Here is a 19,248-nt window from a genome sequence, read left to right on the forward strand (position 1 = left end):
CTCAGCCGTAGATCTTCTTTTCGTCGGGGTCCACTACACCGTTGGATTTCAATGCCCAGTTCGTGGTGATGATAAGGCGATGCGGTAAGATTACCTCGGGTGTTGCTTGAAAAGAATGGCTATAAAGATTTGGAAAAGGTGATGGAGGCGGCTTCTGGAGAGTTCTCTCGGGGAGGCGCAGGCCGACTCGCGGAGGCGGAGGAGCTTGTGCAGGGTTTCTTCTACGGAACTCCCACTGCATTTGCATCTCGCCTCCTTTATCCATCTCTCTCACGCGGAATCCATCGTGGTTGCTTGCGGGGTTTCGCTTCGATTCGGCGCGTACCGGAACTGTGATCTCTTCTGCGTTGCTCTAGGCCGAGCGGCGTCGTCGTTTATGGTATCTTATCTGCGGAAGCGTGTCTACAATGGCCGGGAAAGAGGACAAGACCGGAGATTTCTACGAGGTTTTGGGGCTCAGGAAGGAGTGCACCGAAGCTGAACTAAAGGGCGCCTACAAGAAGCTCGCAATGGTGCGTTTCCGGAATCATATTCTCTTTTTTTCGCTTTCGAGCCTTGATTGGGAGAGCAGAAGAGAACATAGGGTTGTGTAGGGTGAACTGATCCGATTGAATGTAGGAGAAATATCAAGGCTTTGTTTGCTCATCTTGTTTTATTGGGTTTTGGCATTCGGACACATGGGGTTCTTTCTTTCATCATTGTTTGACTGTCTTTATTTCGTTTTTCTTAAACGATCTTTGATTTCCGTCAGGGCTAGCTAGTTTTACCATAAAAGATTGATCTTTTACGAGTTAAAGAAACCTTAACCTCTCCCTTTGACGTGTGTTCATCTTTCGTATCAAATGGGTGACAGAAATGGCATCCGGATAAGTGCTCAGCGTCAGGGAACACCCAGAGCATGGGGGAAGCTAAAGAAAAGTTTCAGGAAATCCAGACGGCTTACTCTGGTTTATTTCCTCCACTTCTCTCAATCTCATCTCTTCTCTTACTGGAAACTTCGTACAATATTGTACAACAGTTCTTTCTTTGTCGAATTATAAAATTTATCTACGTTTTTGTCTCGTGAAAAGATATGGGTCATTCGATTTCCATTTTGATCAGTTCTCTCGGACACAAACAAGCGATTCCTCTATGATGTCGGCGTCTACGACAAGGACGATGACAATGACGAAAAAGTACGTACACAATGGTAACAGTGATCTTTCTTAAGACTCTTAATAGATAATTAACTAGTTAATGAAATTTTTTCTTACAGTTCTTTTGCAATTAATATTATTTACAATGCAGGGGATGGGAGATTTTCTTGGGGAGATAACCCAGATTATGAACCAAACCAAACATGTAGTAAGATCATTTCGTTATGTTTCTTGCTCTAATTACATATCAGTTGAGGTGCTGATACCTGCTAGAATGCTTGCGACCAGTGTGATGAAATCTGGAATGTGTAAATGGTCAGGAGGGTGATCACGATAGCTTTGAGAAGCTGCAGCATATGTTCGTGGAGATGTTCCAGGGTGACCTGGATTCCGGGTTTTGTGGTCCATGGACTTGTTCAACTAATGATCATTCTAGGTCATCTTCAGGACCGCAGTTCGGCAATGGCGGTAGCAATGGGGGCAACAAGCGGAGTAACACCGACATGAACTCAGAAAAGGCAAATTTGGATGGATTGGAATATGCTGCCTCTAGCTTCTCCATCGGGGTGAGTCTTCAGTAGCTTGACTCATGTTTTACTTACCCTCCATGAACTAGATAGATGTTGCTTATCTCACCCATTCTTTGGTTGGAATCATTATTTTAAATAATCCAAATAAAGAAAATGCACTAGATCATAATTGGGAATATAATAATCCCCTTTTTATTTACGAAAAGGGAAAATAAGACAACTCTAAATTATAAAATGATAAAAATCTAATTTAAAATTTAATTACAAGTGTGTCATTCTCAAATAATTTCTCCTTGTCAATTTTTTTTCTTCCTTTTCCTCTTTGCATTGCACTTGCCCAAAGATTATCCATGCTTTTTATGGTGACAAATTTAATCGACTAGAGTTGAAAGCGCATGGGAATATTTGATGCAATTAGTAGTAATTTAAAGCACTTAAGTACTGCTAGTATTAGTCTTGTGAAAGTTGGAAATCATGTAGCTGATCCAAACAGTTGGAACTAGCATGGCTTAACTATGATTAGCCTATGTTAGTATGCCATCTTAAATTGTTCAAATTTTGCAACATTCTTATATTGTGGAGCATGATCAAAATGATTTATATACTAAACAATACAATATGAGAAAATATAATGAGCAATTAAATATTATGAAACATACCATTATGTGAAACTGAAACCCTATCTAGGATCAAAACAATGAGGTAATAAACTGGAGTTCCACAAGATTCTAGTCAAATATCCCACTTGGGACTTCCACTGCCTGCGCCAATTTCCTTTGCTGAATTGTGAGGTCTAAGGTTCATTTTGCAATTTTAACAATGATTTCATGTTGAAAATGGTGATATGTTAATAGAGACAGAGATATCGCTGTTTCTGTAATTTTTCATTAGCAATGTTTCTATTATTTCAAAATGGGCGACTGTCTATTGAAATACCCGTCCATCCTCATTTTGTAACCGTATCTTGAAGCAATGCATATGTTTTTACTTGTTACTGATTGTGTGCGCTTCATATTGGCAGTTGAGTGATGGAGGACAGTCATCAAAAGGAAAAGGCAATTTTAATAATAATAATAGCAAGAGAAGGACAGGAAGAAAGCAAAAGGTTTCTGCCAAACATGATTTCTCATCCTGATGCCGATGTCTCAGCTTAGAAATTCTGGTTCAGCGTTCCTTTTCGCTTTTTCTTGAGTGAATTATCCCATCTCTTTCTTCTTCTAGGTGTGGCAACGAACTTCTGCCAGTGGAACCTTTAACCTAAATAAACTCTGGTCGATCTCTCTTATGTTTGTTGATTGCTTTTATGCGTACTGCTACTCATTTCTCAATCTTGGCGAAGAAATACCTATGAGCAATTCTAAACTGTCAGCTTGGTGGTTGTTTTGTTCATACAAGTTGCATTAATCTCAGTACATCATACTAAATCTCATCCTCATGTGAATTATCCTCAAAATTTGGAAACCATTACCAGGCTCAGTCTGCACGGCTTCTACCACAAAATATTTGTCAAGTCGGCCTTACTGTTTAGAGGATTCGGTTTATGTCTACATCTATGAAGGCAAGTTGCTATTGCTATTTCGTTTGCACAAAAAAAAAAAAAGAGTTTATTTGAACCTGAACAATTTCTTTGCTAGGATTTTTTTATTGTATTAGGATTAACAAGTTCTGATGATAATATTGTATATCATTTGCACTGATTAGGCAAAAGAATTTGGTGTGGTTGGTCACATTCTTGATTGCAAGGACCCATAAGGATCTCTTTAGATATACAATCTTTGAGGAATCATCAGACCACAGAAATGGTGCCTAAACAGCTTGTCAGAACTTGTGGCAAAGGTGCTTTATATTTCTTTCTACACAGGACCACAGCACAGAATACGGATGGGTTGCTCTGGCGCTACTCTCTGGTCCCTCAGTAATTGGAAAGTGACAGACGGTCGATTGGAACCGTGCAAAGAGGATGCTTGCTGGTAGATATCAGAAAACACAATAGTTGTCTGTTTGTCTTTCACCATCAGAATTTTTATATTTATATCTTATTGCATTGAAAATTTTTATGAAGTAATGCGTATGTTGCCATAGTTAAAATTTTTATGACCTTTGCTTCAAACCGGCGGTCAATTTGATTCGTCTTTAATGAGTCTTGGATGTATGGACCCGTTTACTGTTATTTTGTTTTGTCTTGTAGTGTACATGGAATTGACGTTTGGACCCACATTTGCTTTTTGGAGCTAAGTGGTCAATTCGTCACGGGAAAAGCTTCTTCAAGTGTAAAATGAGGGCAAATAGGGAGGTTGGAGGGATCTTAAAAGTGCCTTTATTAAAGCCTCTTTTAGCCCTTGTCCAACCCTATAGGCCTGTATAAAATTCACTTGAACCTCCTACTTGGATCATATTTCGTCTAATTAATTTTGAAGATAGATGATTGTTTTTTGGTTGGGAGTTATCATTGATAATTTTGATTATTGATTCAAAGTATTTAGGATTAAATTAAAAATGATATAGTAAATATTAAATTAGATTATAATATTATTTAAGATTAAATCAAGCATTATATTTTATTTCTCATAATTTCGATTATATGATTATGTGAGATTTAAATCAAACACATCTGTAAAGATTGATTTTTTAATCTGACCATCTATTTTCTTCTCCTAAGAACTTTATCAGTGATATCATATACTTGAGGCAATTCATTTTTGCATTTATATATTTACTCTCGAAGGACCTTAGCAACTCCTAAAGAGGATCCTCAAGTTTTTTTTTTATTTCAAATGAGATTTCCTCTCATATTGACTAGACAAAAATTCATCCATTTTCTTCCTCTTTCTTTCTGCTGCTGCTGTGCTGTCTACTTGTCTTCATCCGCTCTGCAGTGTTGCCACTCTTAGTCTCCCTCTGCATCTCTCTGTTGGAACTTAGGAACTCGGAATCTGAAGGAAGATAAGACCTGTAGAGGAAGTGAGAAGATGATGATATCGTATAAAGGAATCAACTTAGGTTTTTTGTTTGTTTGTTTGTTTGAGAAAGGAGGAATGTTGATGAGCTAGCTCATCAGTGCACTAGAGTTGCTAGTTTTCTGAAGATGACTTAAAAATACCAACATGGAAACAAATGAAAATTCTCAAAGCATACTCTCAGTTTATCCTTCCAAATCTTCTTCAGCATGGAAAATCCTTCCTATTTCACTGGAGTTCTGGCTAGTACAATACTGAAGTCTCAATGGAAGAATGACAGACAATAACCATGGTTTGTGAACTGATTTTAGCAGCACAAGTGTCCTAAGTGAGATTTGAATCGTTATTGCTTAGGAAGTCCGTCTCGTCTTTTACCATGACATCATAATTCTAAAGGTGCACGAGACCCTTGCGCGATGCTCAAGTCCTTGAGAAAACAGTAAAAGCCAAGTATAAGACATAGACAATCCAGTCCCAACAGAATCACAATACAACATCAGTTTTTCACTTTTTGCGAGTATATAACACAATCGAACCATCAATCCAGCTAATTACAACAGCTTAGTGTCTAGAAACAAAAAACTACATAATCGAAATGTGTGCAAACTCTCCAGTAGATTAAACTTAGTAGCCAGCTTATACATGAACCAATTTAAAAATATTAATAACCATGTCATAAATTCTGAAAATAAATTCCATGTGCATGCACGTTTCCATCAAACTTATTGAAACTTGTCTATCCATCTATTCAAAAATCTAAAGCTATGATTTTGACAATGTCAATTGTAAGGAGAAAAAGAAAAACAACACTCTACGATTCAAAAATAAACTGAAAGCTTTTTCTCTATCTTGTCTTGCACTGCTGAACATTTTTGCAACAACTTGGTTAAATGCTCATCCAACTTAGGAAGAGGAATTTCAACTGGTAATCTATATTTGTGAACCCCTACTACATTGTTAGGCTTTTCAGCATCATCATGTTGATGCCCTGTAGGAGCCAAAATAGAAGCTGTGGGCTCATTAGCCATTAAAGATGAAGTTGAAGGCTTGGCAGGTGGAATAGGTCGCTCTGGAAGTGGAATATTGCAGCTAATCTCGACTATCTCATTGAAAGAAGGTTTTGATGTTAAAAGATGCATTGGATGAACTCCTGAAACACCTGAACTTGAAGACAGATTGGCAGTGATGCCATGAGGATACTCAACGGCAAAAAGGTTGTCTTCATTCTGCACCAACAAATATGCCACTGAGCAAGCCATATCTTTCAGACTCATTAATCGCCAATTCTGGATCCTCCTGAATATTATAGACCACCTTGGAATGACATAGTAACAAGAGCCACAAAGCTCAATCTCAGCACTAGTCTGAACCATTATTCCAGCCTCTCTAGCAGCTACTTCAGGGCTCAACATGTGACAAGTTTTGCTCATGTAGCTTTCCAGACATTCTTCAAGAGCCAATTTTTGGCGATGGATCTCTAGGCTCGTATGAGAACTTTGCTTCAGCCAGGAAATGTCATTAAAAAATTCTGGTAACTTACAAGCATTTATAGCACTGGTGAGTCCTTGAATTCGTACAGGTGAACTCCAGCCAATGCTTGGTAAGAAGGTATTTACAAAACATCGTTCGTAGCTCAGATTCTCAAGGAGATCAACCTCAGGACATGGCCAATTATGCCTATTCAAGGAAGCAGCTCTTGCAATTTCCTCTACCAATTTGTCCAATGCTGCATTGAAAACTGAGATAAAATGGTTTGGACCAAAGTTAGAGGCATTAGCATTTCCTAGGATCTCTGCGTAAGATAACAAATATTGCAGGACAACTTCTCGTGTATTTATTAGATTAACAGTAGGTTGCTTGGGTGAATTCTTAGCTAACCACAGGAGACCCTCTCTCAGTTTATCATCCTGGAAAAAACCAGTCTGTTTCTCTTTGGGGAGGCTATAGCATATGAATATAACTGAAAATAAAGACACCCTTGTCATATCAGCATCATGAAGGCCAAGCTTCTGCATTATTGTGACTGAAGGGTCAGAGATTCCTTGGTCATACACATCACCACTTACTATCAAAAGGGGTATGTTGGATCCAGATGGTATGCATGCTATAGCATTATGAAGCCACACTCTTTGCATTTCCCATGGAATACTCTCTGATACATGGAAAATGATTGAAGTAGCCCCATCAACAATATAATCTTTAGCAAGTATATTATAATCATCACAATTGACCTCGCGAACTACAGTTAAGCAGCAGTTGTTGCAAGAATTAAATTGGTTGTTAAACCAACTCCTCCATATTGACAAATGCGGCACAGAAACCACTGGTTTGCTATTTTGGTTAGTAGAACCCATAACTTTTGAGAGTAACCATCTTGAAGAGGCACCGTTAGATTGCCCCATCATGTGCAATGGCTGGACAAGTACAATAAGCTTCCAGCAAAGACATCTAGCATTGGGATTTCTTGAACTTAATATTGGTGCAACCAATTCTGAAACATTAATAGTTGACCATGATTTATCTTGTTTCCCATATCTCTCTCTTGCAGCAAAATCAATGTTAAGCCCACTGCCAGCGAGACTTGGAAGCTGATTAATCTAACAAATTTAACAATTAAATCAATCATCAAAAAGCTTGCCAAATTCAGAGATTAAGTCAGAATTACTCACAGTTTTAGATTGTTGAATAGGTGGACCCAGAAATAGAGAATTAAATGCAGAATTTGCTAGCATAACTTTTTGCTCACGTGTTTCTCTCCTTTTAGTTGCTTGATGCTTCCATTTTCTGATTATTAACCAAAGCAGGAGAAAAAACAATATGAAATTAAGAAACTTATGTGAGTTCCTAATAGTGTGGTAAGAGAAGTAAAGAACCTCAAGATCAACTTAAGTTTCACTCGAATTTCTCTCCTTTTCCTTGCTTGTTGCTTCCATTTCCTGATTATCATCCAAAGGAGGGGGCAACCAGAAAAGAACAATGAGCAGTAATGTAAGTTCTCAATAGTGAAATTTCAGAATTCATAATGCTGTAAAAAAAGCAAATGAAGAACCTCAAAATAAGTCTCAGCTTCTCATTTGCAGCTTGATTCGTCTGGTAAGGCATTAGCAATTCATCTTTTTTTTCTGGTTCTCTATTTATAACTGGATGAAATTGTGAACTAGAGGTGACCTTGTTGACTATAGAACTTATAGGTACTATGTTCCTGACAGAAGTCACATCTGGAATGGGCAAACGCTTATAATTCAGGAGTGGATCTCCTTGATGGAAAGCCTGGGAACCATTGGCAAACATTTTGACCGGAGAGACCACGGTTTGAGTCATAGGAACTGTCTCCTGGCGATGGACAGCCTCCTTGCTAAGCATAGGAACAGCTGCACATGGTATCCAATCACCAACTCCAGATTGAAATGAACCACTTACACTATGATTGTGTGAGAATGTATTTGATTCTGCTTCAACCATTTTTTCATCATTAATTTGCACATCAAGGGACTTTCTTGGGTCAGTAATGGCCCCAAGAGCAGTAAAAGCATCTTGGTCTTGAATTGTGTCTTTGCTTCTATTCTTCAAAGTATCTACTTCAGAAGCATCACCTCTTTGTTCAAACATCTCCAACTCCATAGATATAGTTTGTCTTTTCTCAGCCACAGGGAAGATAATGGGACTAGAACAAATATCATGAACAACCCTCTCTGATTTCTTGAGGAGCACAAACTGTGAACGTTTTGTAGGGAAATCCTCTTCACTGTTAAGAAAAGGCCCTCCCTTCACCATATAGGTTTCCTCGAATTCCTTTAATTCAAATCCATGATGTTTTAAAAAATTTTCCACATCCTCTCCCTAAGAATCAGAGACCAATTAAATAACAGCATTTGGACAAGCAAAATAGGAAAGTTACTTGACCAAAACAAACAAATTTTCACATACCTCCAAGCCCAGCCATCTTATAACATCTGCAACAGGGATTCCTTGGTTATTTGGAAGACTACTGTGTAGAGAAGCAAGTGCCTTTTTTCTTATCTGGAAAAAGGAGCTCTATTTAAGCTCTCATCAAACCATAACAATGTGTATATGGAGAGTAACTCAACCAGTCTAATCATTCAAATAACATCAACCACATGGGCAGGGAATTCCTCTCAGTAGAGATCTTTGAAAAATAAAAATAAAAATGTCAGGCACAAAACACAGCAGGCTTCTTTCGCTAATTGCACTAGATTGAATTTGTAGAAGAAATGTTTGCTTTTGTTTTGAGTTCTAGCACTCAGGTTTTCAATATAGATGTCGACCAAAAAAAAAATCAAAGTGGCAAATCTTTTGACTTGATCTTTAATTTACTCACATTAGATTGATCGGATATAGATGTTACATGCAACCTACCACCTCAAGGGAGCAATCACTGATAACGATTTTTAGTCATCACCTCTCCTCCATTTTCACAGCGTAGGATAGAAAAATAACAATCAACACAGGAGATGTGTGAAGAATCACAACTCATATATGCAAGGATTATGCAGGAAAAAAGGGGCCAAATGGCAAATTAACTTTTAGTCAATGATTTTCACCATTTGACTAGACTTCTACCATATTAATATGAGAATTTATGGGTTCATTTATATTCCCAATTTCTGGTATCAAGTTATTTATTGGAAGCTCGAAAACTAGAAGTATGTTAATGATACAAACATGCAACACTTTCTAAGAATGTATATGAAAGAATTTTTTGAAAGAAGAAAGAAGGCACACCTTAGTAAAGTGAGCATGCATCAAGCATGCCTGTAGGTAAGTTGCTTTTCGTGCGAGATGAAAGAAGTTAATATAATTACCCATTTTACAAGCTCTGGAAACGAAAGCTTCTTTGTTATAATTGCTATTAAAAAATAAAACCAATATAAGCCAGTAAAAATTCTGGGTAAAAGTACCTTGCTACATTTCGGGCAAACAAAATTTCTGAAGAACGTCTAATTTCAGGAGTCATCTTAGCAAGATCACGTGTCAGTTCCATAGGATCCACCTGTGTATTTATACATGTATCATGTATGATAAAAATAACCTCTCCATATAAAAAATAAAAAGCAGATAGCAATATGACTTACTTTGTATCCTGGATGCTTATCTACTTTGAGGAGTGCATAATAACCACGAAACTCCTTTTCAGTTGACACACTAATTCCTTTCTTTCTATGATCATCATACATATGAAATAACTCAACAGATGTCTTATTCATCTGCTCAATGTTTAGATGCGCATCAAACCCCTGGGAAAACCCCTCCCCTTTACTGTATTCACACAGCTCATGCATAGCAATAATATGGAGTCTAATCTGGTGCGAAAGAGAGTCATTTGATCATGTGAAGAGAATAGCTTAAGGGTAAAGGATTAACATCTCAGAAAGTATTGTACCATTTGCTCAAGCATGAATATTGCCTGTTCATTGAAAATATGCTGCATCCTGAGGTCCATCCTTATTGCTCGCATCCGATCCCACAAAAAATTGTAAATATTCAAAAAATCCTCATCATACGGCTGATTCAACAAACTTAGTAGATAATCAATTGTTTTCTGCAGGACTGGCATAGGCCTAATTAGGTTGGCATCACGCTCTGCTGTCCTGGTGTACTGCAGGAAACAAAGTAAAAAAATTGTCTTGTCATTTGAAATGAAAGATCATTTCAAAGTCCATTCTATCAGGCTAAGACAACAATGACTCAGTCAACCACCTTCTTTACAGCAAGATACTTGCTAGTTTGGTTTCTCTCTCCATCAAGTCTTTCGTAGCTATCAAGATCCCCTTTCCTCTCACGTTCCGCCCTCTCCGATTCTGAGACATTTAAATCACTTCATGAAGATGAACTTTTTTTTTTTGCATTTTAAATATTTTTTAGCCTTCATATGGCAGGAAGAGTATTTTAATATTTGCCAAAACTTCTAAAACTCCCAGGAGACATGCGTAAAGTTTCAAGTTAGCAGTTCATAGACCTGGACACATATCGGGGCACAGTCCCACCACTGCTGCAGATGATTCTAATCCTTCAGACTGAAGTAGACTATCTCCTCTGCTTGATGATCCTGTTTGCTCAAAAAATTTATGAGTGTCCATGTCCAAAGAAGTATGGTGAAGTTTACTTTCTGAACTCTGATCCTTTGATTTCACCCGATTTTCTGTAGGTTGGCTTAGTTCCACTCCGAAGCGGGCCAACCGTCTTGCCTTTGCTTGAATTTCTCTGCACATGAAGGCTAAAATCAGAAAAAGTAAATGAATTTGTACAATCACACATGCATCTCTAGCCCATAAATCCAAAAAGAAAAAAAAAAGAATTATATTGACACCTATCAGAGTCATGTTGATGAGAAGATGAACTTAAAACTGAAGCAGAAGGCTGATTGGGAGACCTATCCCTTTTGTATGATCTTGACTGAGGATGGTTGGCTGAAACATCCTCTCCATTATCATACAGGTAAGAATCATCAACAAGTTTAAACCTTCTTTGAGGCATTGAGAAATTTTCTGTAGTCTGGTCCTCTGAAACCAGCAGGTTTTCTGTTGGTTGTCTTGGCTCAACTCTGAACGAGGTCAATTGTCTTGTCTTTGCTTGAACTTCTCTGCACAGAAAACTAAATCAGAATATAGAAATGAGTTGCACCACAAGTGGGCATGCAACTCTGCCAAATAAAGCATAAAAGCCAAATAGAACACTAGAGATACCTCCTAGAGTCAGGTTGGGCAGAAGATGAGCCTAAATCAGAAGTGGATGGCTGATTGGGAGACCTGATCCTTTTGAGCACTTTAGAATGAGTATGCCTTGTTGAACCATCGTTTCCATTATCATACACATCAGAGTAATCAACAATTTTTGACCTCCCGTGTGCCATTGAATCAGTGTAATAAACAGGAGAATTTCTGGGACTGCAAAGTCCAGGAGTGGATATGTTGGGTGTGAAATGCATTCAAAACATCCATGAACGAGTCCAAAAAATCAAATGAAACAAACAGTCAGAACTACTGAAAAACAGTAAATATCAACAAAAGAGAACTACTACCTAAATATTAACCTACATATAAGTATAGAACCAAGTTGACCATTGATTGGTCAATGCATCTTATTAAGCTTAACTAACTAGTTTCATTATCATTTTCCAGCATTGTCCATGAATTCACTTAAAATATGTTTTTATTTTATTACACATTCATGACACCAAATAGACAAATCTTTACTCCAACCAATTTAGACAGCAATTTATTGTTTCAATAAACTTGGTTACTCTGTCTGGGAAATCCTTTTAGTAACAGAAAGCCTTTTTACTTGGGAATCCTTGAATAATGATCTAAGGCAGAAGAATGGTGAGATATGCTGTGCAGTTTTTACAAGGAGCATAAGACTTTTGATTCAAGCATCTAAATAAAATGAATTTTTAAAACTTTGGTTGCAGCAATTCCAAAAACCTGTTCATAAATTCCATATGTTATTCAGTCCATGAAACATAATACATTTTTCTACTGAAACATAAAGATAAACTCCACATGCTTTCAATTATCCTTCAATCTAAAACAAGAGGCCCATAAAAAAATTTTGTTGGTAAAGCACCTAATTCAGTGAAGAAAAACATGCTATCTTATTGTACAGTGTAAATTTGGAAATAGTTATTGACAAGAACCTTTAAAAAATTCTAACAGTAATATTATTTTTTAAAAAATAAAAAACGGTTTTATCTTTCAAGGGCATAAACAAGTAGAATTCTAAGATGAATGCTAATTCATGAACAGTAAATCCCAGCGTCCCACTATAGATGTATGGCTTGAACACTAAAAGGGATACTTATCCAGGCTTGCAGCTAGGTTTAGCAGCTTCCATCAATTTCCAGTAAATAATTTTCAAGAGGAGATTCCATAGCACCATCTTCCTAAAACAAATGGCCTTCTACATAGAACATGGTAACCTCAAATCCTAGAACACTTAAATTTACCAAATGAAAAAAAAAAAAAATTCTAAGCCAAAACTAGAGCCGTGAATGAAATTTTGGATTTTACCTATGTGTTGGAGAAGGTACTTTTGTCTTCTGTGGTGATGGCTGCAACCAATTCACTTGGTCAGAGGCAGCTCGTCTCTTCTCGTGGGAAATATCAGGTTGTGGAGCGGTCGGGAGGGAGGCACTCTGCTTGACTCTTTGAAACACCATTGTCTAGGAGAAGGAAAGGAGCAATAATGCCTGCAGAAGTATTTGATTTACTTAGAAGAAACCTTAACTATGATACGTTTGCATAAACTGCCAGAAAAACTGAGAGAACTCGGATAGCCACAAAGGGCTAGCTCGACTGACCTAACTGTCCGATGCAGTCAGTCCTCGATTTCCTCTCCGCTGGCTCAGAATTCGGAGGGGAGCGACGGCCCTCGGCGCTTCCACAAAACCCCTGCGCTCTTGTCACCGCCACCTCGTGGAGAGGCACGCCGTATCAGACGCTCAGCCCTCCACCGCTCTAGCTCTCTCTTCTTCTCTAGGCGCAGGAAATTGAAGGCAGGAATCAGAAACCCTAGCGCCCCTCCTCCGGCGAAAAGTCTCAGCTCCGATGTGCCCCTCACGCAAACGCAAGATCAGTTGCCTCACAGTATGCAGCACTTGGCCATGCCTCTCAATCGGACCAGGCTAAGCTGCCCATCCAAACTTGTAGATATTCCAAGCGACTAGGGAGGTTCTTGGGCTGAGAGTTTGCTGTTCCGCCGGGCCGACCGACACGGCACCGGATTCGGCAAGAAACCAACAGATAAGAGAGAGGGTAGGAGGAGAGGAGGCTTACGGGGGACGGTGGCGGTGGGCCGACTAGGGATGGGTGGTGAGTGGCGGGCCGCGGGTGGGTGCTGCGGGAGGGGCAGCGAGGTGTGGCTAAGGGCGGGCGCTACGGGAGGGGTGCAAGCGTGGCGGAAGGCGGGGGCTGGCGGGTGGCGGCGGGTGGCGGGTGGCGGCGGGTGGCGGGTGGCGACTGCGAGCTGGTGGCTGCGGGAGAGGGTTACGGCTCGCGAAAGGAAGAGAAGAACATAAAAAGGATGGGAGTTATATAATAATCTTTAATTTTTAAAAATAACAATTAAATACTTAATCAAAATACAGGTAAAAAAATTATTTTAGAGAATGATGAAAAAACTAATGTGGCAGCAAAAGATACTTTTCTACTTGATCACCTTGAATCTGACTCGATTTTTAACCGAGGAACCTCCCAAATCTGCTAAGGATGCTATTGTAGTGGAGGTATAGAATCATTCCGATTTTTTATGCCAAAATTACATTTTCAACTACCTTGCTGACTCATTGTATGCTGTGTAGCATGATGAAAATGACTAAGAAGCTGTGGGGGAGTCCTTGGATAAGAAATATAAGACAGAGGATGCGAGGGCCAAAAAGTTCATCATGGATTGATTCTAGAAGATGGTGATCAGCCAAGTCTAGGAGCTTCAAGTGATCTTGCACGAAATTCACTCGAAAGACATGATTCTTAGTGAAACCTTCAAGGTGGTTGCTATCATTGAGAAGTTGTCTCCCAACTTGAAGAACTTCAAGAACTACCTAAAGCATAACCAAAAGGAGATAAATGTGGAAGAACTTGTTGTTAGACTTCGCATTGAGGAAGACAACAAGAGTTCCAAGAGAAAAATATTCTTTTAAACTATTGTTAAAGTCAACGTGGTCAAACACAGTCAAAGCTCGAAACAGAATAATCATAAATTTTCCAAAATGGGACCTAGAGGAGGCATAAGCAAGAAAAAATTCTCTGGAAAATAATTCAGCAGTGACCGAGTCGTTCACAAATATTCAGAGTGTATAAAGTCGAAGAAGAAGTAGGAGGCCAACCTGAATGATAAAAAATGGATGACCACTACGTCGTGCTCTCCAAGCTAAACCTAGTGGGTTCAAACCTGCAATAATGGTGGATTGATACCGATGTCACTAGACATGTGTGCTGCAATAAGCTAAGGAACTACTCTACAATTTCGAAGAAGTCGATGGGGACAAGTTGTTCATGGGGAACTTAGCAACTTCGGACATCAAGGGCTAAGGGAAAGTGGTGTTGAAAATGACCTCGGACAAAGAGCTAATTCTAAACAATGTATTGTATGTTCCATAGATTTGAAAGAATCTGGTGTCCCGATTGCTTTTGAGCAAGCATGACTTCCATATTATTTTTGAGTCGAATATGATTGTAATGTCCAAGAATGGGATATTTGTAGGAAAGGATTATATAACTGATGGTTGTTTAAGCTTAATGTAATGACCATTAAACCCATAGTCAATAAGCATGAAAGTTCTTTCACTTATATGTTTGAGTCTTTGTGTTTGTAACATGGTAAACTAAGACATGTTAATTATGATATGCTACGTAGATTAATTAATATGTACAATATATCTACATTTCACCTTGACCTAAAATTCAAGTGTGAGACTTGTGTTGAAACAAAAATAACAAGGTCATCCTTTCAGCATGTTGATAGAAGCAATTAACCACTCAGCCTAATCCATATCGACATGTGCAATCCAAAGGGTACACTAATACATGGTGGGAATAAGTACTTCATCATTTTGTCGATGATAACATAAAAATTATTATATATATATATATATATTCTCTAGCCTAGAAAAATTTATTCTCTAGAGAAATTTATTCTCTATAAAAATGAGCTTAAAACCCAATTTAATAGAAAGATTAAGATGATTGAGACGGTGAATATGCATCACCATTCGCTAAGTTATATTATGAACACGAGATCATACACAAAATAATAGCTCTCTATATTTCTCAGTAAAATAGTGTTGTTGAGTGAAAGAATCATACTTTGAAAGAGATAACAAATGCTCTTTTATTGAGCTTTAGACTACCAGATCACATGTGGAGGAAAACTGTGTTAACAACTAATTATCTTTTAAATAAGGTACTTTGAAAGAAAATAGATAAGAGATCTTATGAGTTATGGAACAGAAGACAACCATCCTATGAATACTTACAAGTGTGGGGATGTTTGGCCAAAGTTTGGGTATCTAATTTGAAAAGGATCAAGAGAGAATAAAAAATTATTAATTACATATTTATTGAATATGTTCATAACAACAATGTCTATAGGTTTCTTATATATGAATCTCAAATACCGGAGATATATAAGAACTCGATTATCGAATCAAGAAATGTCTTGTTATTCAAACATGTGTTTTCATATATGACCAAAGAGGATGCTAACCCTTAAAATGGACATACGAAGAAGATGATGAACCAATTGAGATTGAGTTCAAAATAAGTAAAAGAGCTTGGCTGGAAAAATCTTTCGGAATGGATTTTATCACTTTCATGTTGGAAAGTGATAAAAAAGTTATTCAGAAACAGTAAGTTCTTCTGAGGAACCTCTATGGAAAAAGACAATTGCATTTGAGATTGATAACCGAGCAATTGGAGGCAATAAATGGTAATTACTCGGTCATTAGTATGGAGCTTCTATATATATAAGGAGATCATGATCTTAAGCAAAGCATAGATGCAAGAAAAAGAAATCTCCATTCACTTTGTTTCCCCATTTTGTCGTGCATTTTTTGCTCAACAAATTACTCATCATAACATTCGGGTACAATCTTAGTTCGTTGTGATCGACCTGTGCTTAGTGGTGATCATGGTATATCGTTGTATTCTGGAAAATAGACGTCCGTCGTGATGTCTAAACACCATAAGAAGGGACGAATCTGTTTTAAGAAAACTGCATCATGTAGGCCTCGACAACTCGTTCGATTAACTCGGTAATTTGGCTGACTCGGTAGCTCAGCATTAGGCCTTGGCACTCGACTGACTCGTCACTAGGCCTCAACACTTAGGTAACTTGTCACTTGACCTCGGCAACTTGGCTTCAGTAGCTTAACCTTGGCAACTCAACCAAGGCAACTCGCCCTCAACATCTCGACCTCGACAACTCAATCTTAACTGCTCGATCATATAAGGCAGCTCATCCTTGCTTTACAACATGAGATTATCTACTCAAATCACTCAACAGATAAATCTAAATTTAAATTTTTTATAAATTCAAATATTTCTCCTATATCTCCAATAAAAATTGTCCAACAAAACCCACCTCAAGGAGGTGAGGGAGAGCTAGGCCAAGGCATGCGACGTCGCCTATGACAAGAAGAAGCAAAAGCGACGCTACCTGATACTTCTGCCACCCTCCGTAAAGGGGAGTTCATCAATTGTAATAGTTGCTACAACAACTTCAATTGGTTGACTTATAAGCTTAGCATTGACATTAATTCTATCGGTTATGATTGTAATTAATTCTATAATGAGGTGAATGATAAATTATGTAATCGAATGAATGATTGCTGCATAAATGATAGTTTTATTATTTATGTAGAGAAAGATGTATTTCTATAGTTGATAATGAAGTGATTGTATAAAAAATTTAAAATATGAAGATTCAAAAAAATAATTATAAGATAATTATTCATGGTGCTTTATAATTATAAAATTTTATATTTTATTAATTATAATATATTATTGCCACTTAATTAAAATTCTAGTTCCACCTTATTCCTACAATGTATCTTAATTTTTGACCTAATTGCGATTCAACCTTTGATCAAAATGATAGACTTTAGTTTTATTTTATCTCTTCAACAAGGTTAGTAATAAGCATAACAGCTAGTCCTATTGTTCAGATGGAGAGAAGAACCTATAATTAGCTTTTCCAAAAATTTACAAATGAATAATTTCAACCAAATCTTTCAATTTTTTATTTCAAGTTTAGAAATTATTCAGTTCAAGTCCTCTAGGCACCGTGCAACGATAAAACATCCAATGATCTGACGGTCAAATTTTGATTTTCATGCAGAATAATTATGTTCAAGGTGCTCGAAAACTTAGATAAAACCGACTGCTAGATGAGGAGCTACTGAGTTTATGAATTTATCAGAGAAGGTGGTTCACTTCCCAGACTAATCGAGCCGAAAGCTTGCATACATGGATTATAAAAAAACACACTTAGCTTTCGAGCTTCCAAAATTCCACTTCTCCCGTCAATTATTATTATCATTTATTTATTTTTGCTGAATTCAATTTAATTCGTGGGCTAATCGGAAAGGAGAAGTGCTTAATTTAATCATTCGCTACGTATACAAATTCAACCATGGATTTCACAATTCACTCTCCTCATTTTTCCTGCACTCGCGACGCAACCGAACCGCATCGCCGCCGGCGTGGAGCCAGTGCATTGGCAAATTGCAAGCAGAGAACGACGAGGGTAGGTTTGTGGGTAACCAAAGACGGGCCAATTTAGAACCAGGGGAGATCGATTGATCTCCGCCGTCAAATGGGGGAAGATGCTGCTGAATCGGATCGAGGCAGGAAGATGCCTTTGGAGTCTGATCTTGTCGGACACGTGGAATGACGGGACACGAGGGGAAATCTTTTGACCTTTGAGGGTACGTAGACACTGTACACTGTTGCGATTTTTTTTTTTAAAAAAAAGCTCAATTGCAAAGAGCTTCTTTTTCTTTTAAAAAGTGAAAAAAGCAATCTTTATTAATAAAAATATTATATAAAAAACTATTTACATCAATAATAATCATAAAGGACTTCTAAAACAATTTTAAAACTATTAAATTTATTTTAACACGTTATACTATAGATCTAACCGTGCATAATACTCCCCGGAACAATGATACCGCGGTAGGATATTCAGGTTGTCATCCAGGTATCTGCGATTCGATCTCCAGCTACGGTATATTTGCAGGAATTTTCCTCCAAATGAAGAGCGCAATCAAAGGATGTTGGGCATCTGGGCTGACCGCTGCATGCACTTCCCGATTTATCCTAGTGATCTGGTAGGAAATTTTCGTGGACTAAACCGGTCACCTCAGGGATATAATCAATGAGATTTATCATTTTTTTAACAGTGCATAATAAGGTGATGGAAGGGCAATGAATGACATGGTTCTTTTTCGGAGAGAAGTTAAGAGTCAAATAAAAGTCACACCTATGACCGATTTGACAGTACAAGTCAAATGGAATAGTATCAATCTTTATCTTTTGTGGATTCATGAACAAACTGTGCATATTCCCAAGACATATGACAATATAAAGAGTATTTATGAAGTTGTCAGATCTGATTCCTTTGAATCCCCTTTTTCTGCACATAATGCCAAAAAGAAACAGAAGAAAAGGACACTTGTCAGATATAGTTTCCTTCTACACTTATATAATGATACTGCTCTAGCAAACAAAGGGGAGACTTCCTCTTCTTCCCGAAGGGGGCTCTTCTTCTTCTTCTTCTCCGTTGGCTGGTTCGACTTTCTAAACTCTTTTTTTCTTCTTCAGCAATTTTATTTTTTCCCTTCCATGAAATACTAACTTGAACATCGAAATAACTTGTCGGGATTCTCCAGAACCAGTCTCATCTCCTGTTGAAGTGCATTTCATGGTCCTCATCATCCTCTCCGTCGAGACCTGCCAGGAAATTACACATGTTGGATCTCGCTGATGGGTGGTTTGACCATCCACACCACTTCCAGTTAGAACAAAGAGTATTTTTAAGATAAAATATCATAATTTTTTAAAAAATAAAGAGTATTCTTTTTATTTTCATATTTACCTATTTAAATTCGAA

At 37.8% G+C, this 19,248-nt stretch overlaps 2 protein-coding genes across 6 annotated transcripts; one reads left to right on the plus strand and one right to left on the minus strand.

Moving 5' to 3' along the window:
* Positions 1-145: 145 nt before the first annotated feature.
* On the plus strand, positions 146-3,034 carry LOC141841339 (uncharacterized). Of its 2 annotated transcripts, none has more exons than XM_074729494.1 (6): positions 146-512; positions 854-947; positions 1,102-1,175; positions 1,288-1,344; positions 1,457-1,702; positions 2,688-3,034. In XM_074729494.1, the coding sequence occupies exons 1-6, from the start codon at positions 408-410 to the stop codon at positions 2,799-2,801; spliced, it is 690 nt and encodes a 229-aa protein (XP_074585595.1). In that variant the 5' UTR covers positions 146-407; the 3' UTR covers positions 2,802-3,034. The 2 variants fall into 2 exon arrangements, with proteins under 2 accessions (XP_074585595.1, XP_074585604.1); XM_074729503.1 differs by having other exon boundaries at positions 1,288-1,341.
* Positions 3,035-5,266: 2,232 nt separating this feature from the next.
* Positions 5,267-13,408, minus strand: LOC141840508 (SAC3 family protein B-like). Of its 4 annotated transcripts, none has more exons than XM_074728523.1 (15): positions 12,941-13,408; positions 12,651-12,829; positions 11,328-11,528; positions 10,952-11,236; positions 10,601-10,845; positions 10,342-10,442; positions 10,025-10,240; positions 9,717-9,944; positions 9,543-9,634; positions 9,367-9,460; positions 8,551-8,643; positions 7,673-8,463; positions 7,497-7,559; positions 7,293-7,407; positions 5,267-7,211 (listed from the first exon to the last, which is right to left on the minus strand). In XM_074728523.1, the coding sequence occupies exons 2-15, from the start codon at positions 12,797-12,799 to the stop codon at positions 5,442-5,444; spliced, it is 4,443 nt and encodes a 1,480-aa protein (XP_074584624.1). In that variant the 5' UTR covers positions 12,800-12,829; positions 12,941-13,408; the 3' UTR covers positions 5,267-5,441. The 4 variants fall into 4 exon arrangements, with proteins under 4 accessions (XP_074584624.1, XP_074584640.1, XP_074584615.1 ...); XM_074728539.1 differs by having other exon boundaries at positions 10,952-11,224; positions 12,941-13,407; XM_074728514.1 differs by having other exon boundaries at positions 5,267-7,220; positions 12,941-13,407.
* Between the last annotated feature and the right edge of the window lie 5,840 nt (positions 13,409-19,248).

The sequence above is a fragment of the Curcuma longa genome, chromosome 1 (genome assembly GCF_044706935.1).
Source record: "Curcuma longa cultivar G26 ecotype Majalengka, Jawa Barat chromosome 1, ITB_CL_G26_1.1, whole genome shotgun sequence".
Taxonomy (NCBI): domain Eukaryota; kingdom Viridiplantae; phylum Streptophyta; class Magnoliopsida; order Zingiberales; family Zingiberaceae; genus Curcuma; species Curcuma longa.